Source organism: Chelonus insularis, unplaced genomic scaffold, assembly GCF_013357705.1.
Source record: "Chelonus insularis isolate UGA/USDA-ARS -01 unplaced genomic scaffold, ASM1335770v1 contig_42_pilon, whole genome shotgun sequence".
NCBI lineage: Eukaryota > Metazoa > Arthropoda > Insecta > Hymenoptera > Braconidae > Chelonus > Chelonus insularis.
In genome coordinates, this window is record NW_023276578.1 from 447,240 (window position 1) to 461,752 (window position 14,513).

At 30.0% G+C, this 14,513-nt stretch overlaps 1 protein-coding gene across 7 annotated transcripts in view; it reads right to left on the bottom strand.

Annotated features, from left to right (window-relative positions):
• The window catches only part of LOC118069697 (hemicentin-2-like), a 176,535-nt gene that overhangs the window by 150,154 nt on the left and 11,868 nt on the right, over positions 1-14,513 (bottom strand). For 5 of the 7 annotated variants that reach the window (XM_035087984.1, XM_035087985.1, XM_035087982.1 and 2 more), the window contains 2 exons: positions 10,498-10,513; positions 4,356-4,484 (listed from right to left, as the gene is read on the bottom strand). In XM_035087984.1, coding sequence (XP_034943875.1) covers positions 4,356-4,419 — 64 coding nt within the window. In that variant the 5' untranslated portion in view covers positions 4,420-4,484; positions 10,498-10,513. Of the gene's footprint in view, positions 1-4,355; positions 4,485-7,031; positions 8,242-10,497; positions 10,514-14,513 lie in introns of those variants that run through there. The other 2 variants (XM_035087980.1, XM_035087987.1) reach the window with 2 other exon arrangements.

Below are 14,513 nucleotides of genomic sequence, written 5' to 3' on the forward strand. Positions count from 1 at the left end.
ATATAATAACCATGAACATTATCTTCTTTTTTTAAGAGTAATCCTTTGAAAAAGAGTTAAAGCTTTCAATATATAGCCCAGAATTATGGAGACAGAGTCATGGCATTTCTGTCATCATTGTTATTCCATGTTGCCATAATCCTGTTATCAAGTCCTGTCACAAGCATTGTTATTTTATTTAAGAATATTATGATCAAGAATAAAATTCTTCTTGATTCAAGAACATGATCTTGTAAGTATAGAAGAAAATATAACTTTCCATTGTCATCAATTGAAAAATATTTATAAATCATAAGTTTACCATATGTATTCCTATGAACATCGTAAATTAAATCATCAGATAATAGGAGTGCAAGTTAAATGAAAACCTGATAAACTGACGTGATGAGAATAAACGTAGCATGTTGTTCCCCAGAACCTTCAATGAATCATATGCAAAGAATGAAAACATGAATATACAGAGATGATAATCAATATTCTAGCATCCTCTTAGAATCATGACTCTTGGGAAAATCAGTTACCATATGGATCTGATTTCCTCGGTTCTTGACTTGAAGTAGGGAAACTGGAGGCACCCGTCTATGGCAGAGTCTCTATGCTCTCGACTGGAATCTTTGATAGGGTGCGGCTAGTACAAGCAATGATTGGTTGCCTCAGGCCTCTCTCATGTCAGTGTTCAAACAATGAACTCTATCCTAACAATGCAATCGTGACCGAGATAAAAATATGTGTATAGACAAACATACCCCTATCGACATTCAACAGCCAGAGAAACTGGGTGGAAATAAAAGACGGAGAAAACAAAGAAGCAGACGGCCCAATGATGTCAGGAAATCCGCACCTTGTTTCTAGTAATGAACGAGTCGATACAAAAATAATAGATATTCATTGATGGCATCATAACGATATCAACAATCAATAAGTCATGTTATTCATATGCATATTTTTGTTTGGTTTGGTCCTAAGTGATATCTAAAAGTGCTATAAAATTGAATTTATATGCTAAAATATGATGAATAAGCAATGTAATACATAGGTACGGATGTCCTGATAAGTGAATAAGTTAAGGTACCATGAGAGGGCAATTTTTAGCATTGAAATTTTGCTTACAACCTCGTTAATTTTTCGCATCACTTTTTACTTGATTGTTTGTCGAGGAACCTTTTATTGCTCCGCTAACTTGCGACTCGAGTAGATGAAAATAAAAAGATCTATATGTTGCTTGTTCTATATTTCAAACAAATACTTGCTGTCGCCAATATGACGGTTTTTTCATGTTCCACATTTATTACACAAATTAAGAAAGAGTGAATGAATAAATGGCTGAGTCATAAAAGAGATAAAAAATTATTTACCTCGATTGATATTGACATTACTTTTTTTATATCTCAAAATGTATTTTATTGAATGATGATTTTATGTATTTTTAAAACAAAAAAAAAATATATTACAATACTTGAAACCTATTCATTTGATAAGTAAAATAAATTCGATTTGAAACATACAAAAAGAAAAACAAAAAAAAACATAGAGAACAGAGCTTCAACAATGTTCGATCTTCCGATAGCAAATTCACCATTTGGCGACGCCTCTAGCAACGAAGGCGCAGCAGATTTGAAATTGAAATTACCACTCAGTCGTTCTCTTGACAAGAGACGAAGAGGAAAACCTACCACGGCCGCCTCTCATACGAAACGAAATCCCCCGTGGTACATGACTGTCGCTTGTCACGTTGATACCGTTCGATAATGGTCGTGCGTGACCCCACTACTACAAGCTCCTCTTGTCGCTTTTCCCTTGACTTCGATCCTGAATCGACGACACCTGACAAGGTCAAATTGATGTGATTTTTTCCTTCACACCTATTTATTTTTATTTTTATTCTTTTTTTTAATTGATTGGTTTTTAATTGAATTTTCATTTATAATTTAAATTTTTATCAAATTTTTTCCATTTCCTCATAACAAAATTAAAATCCACTATGATTTTTATAAATTATTAATATAATAAAACTTTGCTCAATTGAATCGATTTTTATTCAATTGACTTCATGCATAATAACTTTTAAATTGAAAAAAAATTCGATTTAATTTAGTGTTATTCGATGTAATGAGAAAATACTTTAAGCAGGAAATATTTTTATCATTTTAAAAAAAAAATTATTATTAAAATTGATTTATATGAATTCAATAAATGATTGAATTAACTTTGCAACAAATTAAAAAAAAAAGATTGTTAATAAAATATCATAAGAGACATTTAATTTGTTCTCAAGTAAGCATTAATTTAATAAATCTGTTCCGTCAGTTATCGCATTTATTGGTGATTTTAATAAACAATTAGCTGTACATCAGGTACAGAATAATTGTAGTAGAAAATATGTCAATATTGAGGGAATAACAATCCAATGGAAAAGCTCACTAATTAATAGAATTAAAGTGAAACAAAACGTAAATAAAGCATCGTTACAGAGATTTAAGATTAAGGTCTACATCTCAGAAATTAATCAGACAATGTCGTATTCATTAAGACTAGTTAGAGACAAAAAATAAAATATGAAGAGCAGAAGCGAGATTTAATTTCTTTCTCTACATCATTCTTATCTTGAAAAAAAAGCTGAGTAGGTTAAAAATTATTTATTACACTGAAAAATGCAGGTCTGCAGAATCTGGATTAGATAGATATGCAAACGAACTCAGGTGTTTTTCTGAATTTTCTTCTTTTTTTATCACGGATTCTGAACTTTCTCTACTCACTAGTTGTATTCACTTGTGTACCATTCATTTACAAATAACATCACTTGTAATCTAATCCATCATTCAGTCAAAAAAAGATCTCGTTTTGAATATAAAATATCATATCTTTTGGGATTAATTGTGTTTTTAGTTCAAGTATTAACAATTTGTTCAACAATATATTTTTTCATATTTTTATTGTTAAAAAACAAGATGAAGTTTTTTTTTAAATCATTTTATTTTTTAACGTAATTTAAAAATGAACAAGATAATAAAAAATAACAAATTGCTCTATAATTTGACTTTTTCTTCTATCTTTAAAAGAATGCAGTCTTATTTGTATGTCATACAATGTATACGTTTATATTCTCTTAACTATTTCAACAAGCTCTAAAAAATTTCCGTAGTGACAACCCATTTTCGACTTCGGTTCTGCTGCCTACATATCCGCTCACGCATGACCTACATACTCATTGACATAAACGTCCACTTTTTTTTTTATTTTGACCATAAATAAATTTTTGTTTTACTGAACTAAAAAAAAAATCTCTAAACTAAAAAAACACGCATTGTTGATATGCACGAATGGTAAAAACACAAAAGTATTGAAATATTGAAATTATCGTAAAAAGTATTTAAAAAGTTATGTTTAATTCGTAAAAGTAGAATTTAATCCAAAAGTATCCTTATTATCATTTTAGTTTAGCAACAAAGAGGTTTCTTAAAAGTTTCATTATAAAGTCATGAGTCAAGTCCTATGAGATTGTCGAGAAGGAAGACATGGAGGAAGAGTAGGAGAAGATAGAGAAACGTTGACGATAGTGGTAAGGAATAAATTTGCTTCTTATGAATGTCAAGCGGAATCCGCCTTCATGTTTAATAGTTGACAAGGCGAAATGTTTTCCTTTGTTTCCGAAGTTATTTAAGACCATCTATACGAATAATATGATATCAAGTCTAGAAAGCCTACAGCTATTTTTCCTCAATTTCTTAAAATACTTCCCACAACGATAAAAATTTTATAGCAGCTAATAAAGTACGGGGAATGATCTCAATAAGACAATTACCTAATTAATTATATGAAAGTAGTTTAACTTATCTATATAGTAATTAAATATATAATACATGAGAAGCTGGACTTTGATAGAAGTGATGGTCCACAGATTCAATTTTTTGCTCGAGTGATTTTTTTTATTACTTTTTAAATTAGATTTTTGTACCACTTCATTCCATAACTAATGTAATAAACTTTTTTTTATTCTATTTTGAAATATGGAAACTATTTAGGTGTAAGAAGCTCGTTAAAATATATCACCTCAATGTTTGAAAAATTCGTATTTTGTAAATAGCTAAGAGGGAAATTTTCATTTTTAAAAGATACGTTATGAAATCAAAACGAGAAATATTTTTGTAAAATATCGGATACTTTAAATTCAAATATTTTGTCGTAAAGTAAATGTCAAGAGTTTTATATAGGAATAGAAATGATTTTAAGTAATGGAAAATATTTCATTCAAATTTTTTTAATGAAATTTGTCGGAATTTTTGCTATTTTTGAGAGAATTTTTTTCTTTGAAATTTAATAAAATTATGTATAGATATTTTATAAAAAGCACTCACCATAACTGATGACAGCCAAAGCAAAGACGCCAAGCATCCATGTTCCATTTCCGATGACACACATCTTCGATATTTCTATATATTTTCTTGTCTTCCCTCACATAATCTACTCCAACAAGTATATCAAATCTAAATTGAAGAAATATCAAATTAATATCAGGAAAACAATTCATTCTTAAATCTATAATTAATATTTTTAGATGCATTAAGAATTGAAAAAAAGAAATTTTGACAAATAAAAAAGGTTAAAATTATGACTATTTTAAGATGGTAACCTCGGTTTGTTCACAGATAAAAGAGACAGTGAGTGGAGTTTCAGCACCTTCCATTTCGTGGTCCGGATACGTTTAAAGAAAAATTCCACACAGTAAGAAAGAGGGTTGCACCTTTAATAGTATGCCATGCAGTGGCTTTTACTTCACACTCACAAATAAATTTCATACTTTCTTCAAAAGTCATAAATCACAAAATTTATGATTTATTACTCTATAAATAAAATACTCAAGTGTTTTTTCTTTCCCTAAGAAAACTTTATATTTTATATCATTCATGGAATTGCAAGAATTTTTTATATAGACCTGTAATAACGCAAAGCTTAAATATCACGAAGAACATTTTTTTCCTCAAATTTATACATTCATTACAAGATTTCAACAGATAGGAAATACTTTATACGTAAAATATGAAGCACATCGTTTTTATAACGCGATTATCGAAGCCAAACACATTAACTCTGATAGTTTCTTTCACTTTCCATCACTTGCAACGATGCAAGTTGTTTTTTATCTATGATATTACATTGAAAGCTCATACAAAAGACCCTTAATGCAGACATCTTACTCACAGCTTCAACCCTTTCATCAGACGCACATTTCTTCAGACACTTTTCAAGTTTTACGCGTTTACTTTATCTCTGATGCTGAAACTGACATATTGAGGAGAAAAGAAGAAGCTTGAAAGTAGGAGCAAGCAAGAAAAAAGAGAGAAGCACTTCAAAGAAGAATTCATGATTCTGTTTTTGACGCGTCAGTGGCAGACATATCTAGATATACAAATGTATGCAAAGAAGACATACCGAGTTTTGATGTCGGTGTATAAACGTGTGTTAGTGGTTTACTAGAAACTCGCCTCCGGAAAGGAAAATGTACCTAATATGGAACCAGACGTATGGAGTTTGCTATGCGCATGTGAGACCAAGAGATGATGACATATGTATGTTTTACACTTGGTGTTCTCGTCAGTTCCTTTTGTTTATGATTCATGAACCAACTCGCAACATAGAATGCTGTCTCTAATCCACACTTACAGAAAATGTCATTTATTTGATTTCATACTTATGCTTATTATGCATTAACTTTGAGCTTATTATAATTCTTTTGTTTCTCCACTCAATTCAATAAATCATCTGAGTATCTCTTAATTAAATAACTCACATTTGATTTACAAATAAACTGTTCAAACATTTCAAATATTCTATTGCCAATAAACTCATGAATCATTCAGTGTAGATAAATATCATCAATAAATACTTGGAACATATTATTAAATTTTTTCAAAAAGTTTTTTCAAGTCTTAAAGTTCTAAAGCTGGATATAACAGGACGATAAAATATTGAAACTAATACTGCATTAAATTCTAATAATAGATATTTCAATAAAAAAATCATTTGGTTAGCATAAAAATAAAATTTCAGTTGACAACATTGATCGTAAATAAATAATATAAAAATTATTGATTTTCATCTTTCTATTGAATTGGAAAGTTTGATATCAAATTTGTCATCAAGTTGATGTGAAAATAAAACGTAAAAAGAAAAAAACTCAAAAGTAATGAAAATACATAGACAGAGAAGGGAATTAACGAAAGTATATAATAGAATTAAACAAAAGATTTAAAAGTTTTTGTAAAATATCTACTGATTGTCTATTGTAATCTATTGTAATTCCATTTAAACTAATCTAGAGCACTTTTGGAGTTAAACTTGCAACACCACTCATTCATTTATATATCAACATTTGAATCCTAACTTTTATTACAATTTTTTCATTGAAAAAGCTCGAAAAAATACTTATATCAACAATAGCATTTAATTTCACTTCAATTTCTTTAATTTGAGCTGACACAGCTTTAGTATCTCGATAAATGCTACTGGGCAATTTTCACGCATCGATGAAAAACAATCGACGAGGGTGAATAGCACCCCAACCGATACCAATTGACTCAGAACATGGCCACTGAATATTATCTGATCTCACCCTTTTTCTCACTTTTTTTGCCAACATTATCTTTATTTCCGATTGACATAAAGTATTTGTATCGAATAAAAAACAAATAGAAAACACTATTGTATTTTATACGCAAAATACACGAAAATAAAATTGTGTTCAAGAGTCTATACCTCAGAGCTTGTAAGAGGAAAATAAAAAAAATTTATTTCGTATTGGGTTACAAGCAGTCTGTTAAACTCGGAAAAGCTTCTATACAAGAAATAGGTATTCTGGCATTTAGCCCATTCGAATGTACAGAAAATGTAAAAAAAAATATACAATCTATAGAAACGTCAGGGGAAATAGAATTAAAAAAAAATTGAATGAATAAATACATTTAATGAATCGAGAACTAATTTCTAAAAAATAAAATCGGTACAATTATGTTGATATTACGATTTTTCTTTACCTTTTGTTTATCTTCTTGTCTCAGTTCTACATCGACAGTAATGCGACAGTAATCACTTCCAAAGCATTTGCTAACATGCAATAAGATCATTCATCATTTCTTGAGAAGAACATAAACAGTATTTACCAAAATTTTTTCTGCAATATCATTAATTCACTCACATAAACATGTAGTTAATATTTTAACTTTAATTTAAAATAAATTACTTTTAGATAAAGTTTTCTTTGGGGTTGGTCAACATTTCAATTTTATATTCTCGTAGTCACTCAGAATTTCAACTAAAACAAACACAACCTTTTTTTTTTACAACGACTTTTAAAAAAATTACCACTTAAAATTGCATAATAATTATTATGATATTTTGTTGAACTACATGCGTTTTTATTTTTGTCTAGCGTTTATTTGTCTACATACATTCGTAAGCCACCTTAATGTATTCTACTTTACATAAAATTTTATGGGATAAAAAAATTAGACTTTGATGATACTGTTAAGAAAATATGCTCCGTATATGAGTATATATGTAATAAAAATTTTGTTTAAACTTAAATAGAATCATCGACAATAAACGTATAATTATAATCAGCCGATTAAATCACAATATAAACGGCAGTAAAACACTCACGTATATTTATTAAAAAAATATATAGCTTTTCGGATGATTTATTTGAATGTAATTACTAAAAATGTAAATGAACAGAATAAGGTCAATTAGTCGAAATAAAATTATAACACGTTCTTAATTATTCTAACTTGAAATCTATAAACAGTTTTAATAATTTAATAATATTGGTGGTTTAACTTGAAATTTTATAACTTGTATTTCACAATCACTAGAACTTTCGTCAACAATTTGTATGCTGTTATGACAGAATAACATTTTCAAAAGCTCATTATATCCACAAAATTGTATATTAATATTCCAAAAAAATGAAAGTGTTTGCTAGAATAACACTACTTTCAGTCACGAAACACTGAGAGAAGCAATTAGCACGTTTTTAATTGGATATCACATGCTGTTTGTGTTTATTTGTTATTCACGTGAAGAGGTAAAGTAAATGTCACTAGGGATAATGTGTTGAGACGTCTTGTTATGACTGAAAGTCGAAATGACAAAACGAAATTGTCACGCGCGGTTTCTCTCCATAAGTCAGCATAAGAGAAAATTTAAAACAACGTGCGCGCGCGGATATTGGACTGTTCAGACCGCGATGCGAAAGCGAACTGACGTTCTCACGGTGGCAGCGCCACTGCGACGGACATCTAACGAACCAGTGATATCGCTCGAATTCACATGCCCTCCCTCTTTCATATAAACCTTCCCCTTTCGTGTCTGTGGCAACGTGTCCTGCTCTACTAGATTTGCTAATGCTTCAGGTATACAGGGTGGATCCTGCAACGAATGACACTGCGCTTTGGCTTCACTGTCAACTTCTCTTATGACGTTTCATCCTGAAGTCTAGATAATCCGAATTATTCAACTTGAAGTTATTTTTTAGTCTTTGGGAAATTTTCAATCATATGAACTGGAAGAAACAATAAAACTATCTTCTGATGGGTAACATTATTTAAAAAGAATCAATTCTATAGAATGCAATTGAAGAACGGATAAACTGATTTCATGCTATATTTTACATCAAAATTATTTAGCAATTTCTATGAATTAATGAAATTATTGAGTGAAATTGGCTTTGATGTAATTGAAATTTGGATGTTGAAAATATATTGAAATAATTAATTTATTTATTATTTCATGTCCTAAATAACATTAATTTAGAAATATCATTTTGATAATGAGCTGCTTGATCATGGAGTATTTATTGTAATTGAAAATTTGTAATTTTTCGAAAAGAATGTCAATTAATTTTGTGGACATAATTAGCCTTCCTATGTAATTAAAATACAATGATAAAAATGAATTGTTTTTTGAACGGAATTAAATTCCAATACCATTTTGAATAAATAACAGAATTAAAGTTAATGAGATTCCAAATAAATTAATCAAAAACGACAAAATAAATAATCTTCATCTTATTTATGGGAAAATGAAATAACCAAAAACGATCGATTTTAAATATATATCTCATATCCAAGCAGTAAATTACTTTTGCCTCCCTAAATCACATTCACCCACCAACTTCCCATATATCACTTGATTGTGAGTAAACTACTTTAGATGCAAATCATTGTTTACCAAAAAAATTAATTTTTTCCGGTAGCTTGTTATTCATAACTTTTACAAATAAATTTTAAAAAATTTTTCGTCATTAAACTCGAGGCAAAATATCGATCTATGCAAATTTTATACCCTACATTATGATCATAGTTATAAATAAAAATGTTATTACTTACTATTTTATTATAAATTTAATAAATTACGAATTTTAATAAAATCGTCAATGATACTTGGTATATTTTAATATCTTCAGAAATTTCGAATTTAAAATTAAGGTAAAAATTAAGAGGGTTTTTTATGTATTAAAATTAAATTTCAATGACTAACTCTAGGCGCAATTTGTCGTTATCATCAGAAGCCGGAAAATTTCGGGATAAGCGTGTAATCCCAAACTCGTGGAAGGTACAGACACGGTCGGTTTACTAGCTTCTTCTTGACGGAAGAACGAAGAGAAGCCAAGAGAGAGAATAAGGCTAGATCGTTTCACACAGCAGCGCCTCGCTTAATTACTAGTTACTAGTAACAGGACTTAAAACGTTTAGCTCACAGTTCTCGCTCTTCGTTGAAGCTTACATTGTTATACACCAAGTCGTCTTGAACGAAACGCTAGGATTATTAAATCCGCGATAAGCGATAATGGCTGGTAATACTCCAGGTTAATTGTGTTTGACGTTACACGATATTCGCGAAAGTCAATTAAAAATAGTTACCAGAGGTAAAGAAACATTAACTAATTCTTAAGTGGCCTCAACATCATTAAAGGTAATCAATAAAAATATTCTCAAACAATCTTTCCGCGGCCAAGTGAAAATTGAAATGATAAAATTCTATGATATTATCAACTCTTTGATTTATGTTTTTTAATGTCATCAGTAATAATATAACTTAAAGTATCGTATAAATCCTGACGCAAAATGGATTCCACGATACCGTAATAAATTTATGGAGCAAGCGTGTCGCGATTAATCTGCAATTAACGTGGCGCATCGCGTCCCACAAGGGTACGCCCGACGTGACACGCTTCTCTACTTCCCTCTCGTTTATGTAATATCGTGCCGAGAGCAACTAATGACATAGTCTTTCAAGCATCACCTCGGATCGTGTAATTATGACACGGAATCGACCCCATTCACCAGCTGTCATCTGGCTCTGTTTTATATCTTCATGACTGATGTTGATATTTCTCTATTTTCATCTTTTCTGCACATTACATCTCTCTAATCAAGTGTGACTTTAACTACCAGATAATCCCATGGAATAAATATTATTTTTTAAGAGTATTTTCCATACCTGTTTGTTTCATCACCTGTAACAAAAATAAGTAGTTTGTATATTTCATTGTTATCTTTTATATTTCTATACAGATTCATTAATTACATGACATTTTACTTCAAAAATCAAGACAAAGATATGTCTTTTTAAATAAATGTGAATTCGACTGGATTCTTTTTCATTTGTTCTGCAAATTATAATTAATTTCCGGAGAAAAGAATTATTATCTCGCTGGTTTAGACGGAGATTTTTTGTGCTATGTTACCTAGTTACCCATCATATTTCTCAACTCCAAACGTTCTTCGTATTGTAGCAATATAATAGAATATGACAACAATAGAAGGTAAGAAATTTCTATGAAAATCTTGTGAGAGTAGAGACGTTGAGTGCAATATTGCTTGCTACGGTATCATATACACCCACAAGACTACCAGATAAAAGAAGATAGAAAGATAAAAAGCAAAGATGAAGAAGACTGAGGTAAAGATGAAAACTGTAACTGAGTGTGAGAGGTTGTCAGGGAGCAAATCAAAACTTGAGCATTTCGTGTGATTCAAAGTCGTCTTATTTGTAAGACTAGTCTCTTAAAAGATATTCATTGTCAGTCGAAAGCTATTCATACCAGAGCTGGAGAAGTGATGTATAAATTGATCAAAAAAAAACAATAATAATGATCATAAAAAGTAAAAACAAGCATCTATTTCAAGTCAGTTTAAAAAAAGTTTAAAAAAAAATTTTTTGATGCTTTATAAACTTTTATCGTTGTCTTATTGAGTTTATAAATGCATTTACAGCTGTTGTCTTTGGCTAATTAACCTCATAATTTTTTAAATAACATTTATTTAAAAGTTAACTAGAAGATAGTAATTAGTATTGTAATAAATTGAGGGAAATTTTTGTATAGTAAGGTCCCTTTAAAAGATTGCATTAGTAGAAAAGGTATTGTAAGCTAACGCAATTGTAAGCTTTACTTGGATCGTTGCAAGGTGTAATGGTCAGTAGAGTACACAGAAGAGAACACAGGGTATCTCCACGTTAATCATTATATATTGAGTTTCGCTTGGTCCCATGTATCTCGAGTCTGATAGATACTATAGTAGTAGGGCAATGACGATAGGGGTTCGTAACATGCAGGCTATAGGCTGGCAATGTGTACGAAGCGATAGGATGTAGGCAATACTCTGTAGCTTGCAAGGAAACCATTTCTCTGTTAATACTCATGCGTCTAGAACGGGTGGATTGGGTTGATGCGCATTACGTAATGTTCACTCAACTGTCGGACTAAATCTACACATCTGACCTGTGACACTAATATCCATTGAGTGGTGTTGGAAGAAAAGATTTATCTCATTATCGGTGACAAAAAGTAAACAATAAGATGAGTTTAATTTGAAAAAAATAACAGGATAAGAGTTCTGTTGAATTTGGGATTATGAGAAAAGCTTAGTAGCGATAAGATATTTCAAATTTTTTTTATTGTTACATTTTGATGAAATATAATCAAATTGCAATGAACTGGAAAGCTTTTTTTAAGCTTCGACTTTTTAACTGTCGAATATTTTTTGACATTTTTATAAACTTTCTATTACTCAATAAAAAAAAATGAAGAAATGCAAAAACAACTCTTTGTGTGCGAAAATTTGAAAGCATTTTTAAAATAAAATATTTTCTTACTCATACATTTTTAAAAGTCAAATGAGATAACTATAAAAAATTCATCGAAAATTTAAAAAAAAGGATCTTTTAATTAAGAGAGAAAATGTTATAAGAATTCTATTTTTTCGTTGATAAAATATTGAATAATTAATATGAATATTTAATAATACTAGAAATTAGAATGACAGCGTTTAATTGTGTTTAGAATAGTTTTTGGTATTTCAGTCATCGAATTGAATTCGCACGTCTGGTCCGTGCCGTTAATATCAATCAAGCGACAAAAGGAGAATGAAATTTGCCCATGACGTATCAGAGTGAGAGAAGGGATTGTGTGAATCAATATTTACAGATGTAAAATATGATCCAAATAATATAAACAAAATTTTTCCAATCAAAATTCAACATTTGCAAATAATTCATTTATCAAGTAATTTGATCACTTTTCAACAAAAAAAAAAATTTTCTATATTAAATTCAAGCTCTTAGTGTAAGGACTGCATTGAAAATAAAATGAAATTATGTTGAAAATATACTCTATTCGTATAGAAAGTAAGATTCAGAATATGAATTCACTTCCAGGTGGATAAAATGAATGGAAGGAAAGAAATAAGAAACATTTCGGAAGATTATTCATACATATATAAAAATATATATGTATGTGATAAAATGGGAATTCTATAGAAATCTGTGAAGATAAACTTTACTATATAAAATTGAAGACACTTGCCATGTGGCTGAAAGCAAAAGTGGCAAATTCAACTGCAATCGAATCGATAATTCACGGAGGATATATTTTTAAAGCAGTTCCAGGAACGGCTCAGTCGACCTTACGACGAAGAATCGATTTGATTTATAGTGTACGTTAATCGTTAACGGTTCACCTAATTCCATTGGCATATGACGCAGATTTTTCCGGTATTATCAAAGACAGTTTGACTATTCACAATTGATTATTTATGTAAAGAAAAAAAAAAAGAAATAAATGTTTATCAAAAAATTGTTTGAGATTTAAATAAAGGAATTTAACAAAATTAACGTAATGAAAAAGTATAAAGCTTAGCAACGAGAAGAGATTTGCTGTTTTCACAAGTACTTTTTCCCCGTATTTTGTGACTCATCCTTCTAACACTCCCTTTACAAAATTACTACTCTTGCATGCATCTGGTAACATGCTGCGTTTTAACGGATAACAAGACTCACGACTGTGGCTTCATTTGCATTCATTTTCACCAACATAATGCGACTAAGACGTGTACGAAACTTAAGCTTAAACGAGTTACAACCCAACCATTCTCCATAGAACCGTTTCTAGACGTTAAATTTTTAACGTCATTGATAAAGTCATAAATTGTTCACATAATTATGTATACGTAATGAGAATTTTGATCACCTCTTTGAATAAAATCGTTAAATTAATTCATTAGATCATTTACACTAAATTTTATAACTCAATTTATAGTCTAGTCAATAATTATCAAACGAGTTTATTATTACGCTAATTAATATTGAATATTCATTACTTTGTGATTGAATCATCTTTATACGTATTGGAGTGGATTATCGAAACATATAATTTTATATTAAAATTCACTGAGGCCTTGAGCTTTATAATCGTTCCGATAATTAAAGTGAAATCAATAATGTTTTTCATTACCAGCAAATTTCACTTTGATATGTTGAATGTCAAGCTTATTTACAAAGAAATATAAATCAAAGCTGTAAATTTGTAACTACATTATTAAAATTAATATTCCGAAATCTGTCGTGTAATATATCATAGCGTAGAAAATGAAAAAGAAAAAATTAGCTAAAGTTCATTATTTATTCTCAACTATGAGAAGTACAAGTGCCAAGTTAGAATTGGTGAACGACTCCCGCGTGGACCAGAAGCAATTACATTCACAGGATTTGTAACTCTATATATCTATGAACTGAACTCGAGTTCGAGTCACAATATTAAATGTAACTCGAAACAGAAATCCCTCTGAGGGATAGTAAGACATACTGTCAACTATCACAGTTGACAAGTAATTATTTTTGGTAATTAACATCATAATTTCCCGAGCTAATGATTCAAATAATTAAGCTGGAACAACTTAACTATTGACTCTTCTTGATCAGGTGAAATATTGTAATTTATCACCATTTTGATCCAGTGATCTTAACACTATTGGTACTTTCTTAGATGTTAGCATCGTCTGACTCGAGCATTGAATAATGCAGACGGCAAGCCGCTTATGCCGCAACGAATATTCAAAGCAATCGGCAGACTACACGAAACAATAGTGCTCGTGAGAACGCCAACTTTGCATAAAAGCAACTAGAACTCTATGAGTCTCCTTATCTCCCTAACAGCAGAGATATTTAAACTCTCTTAC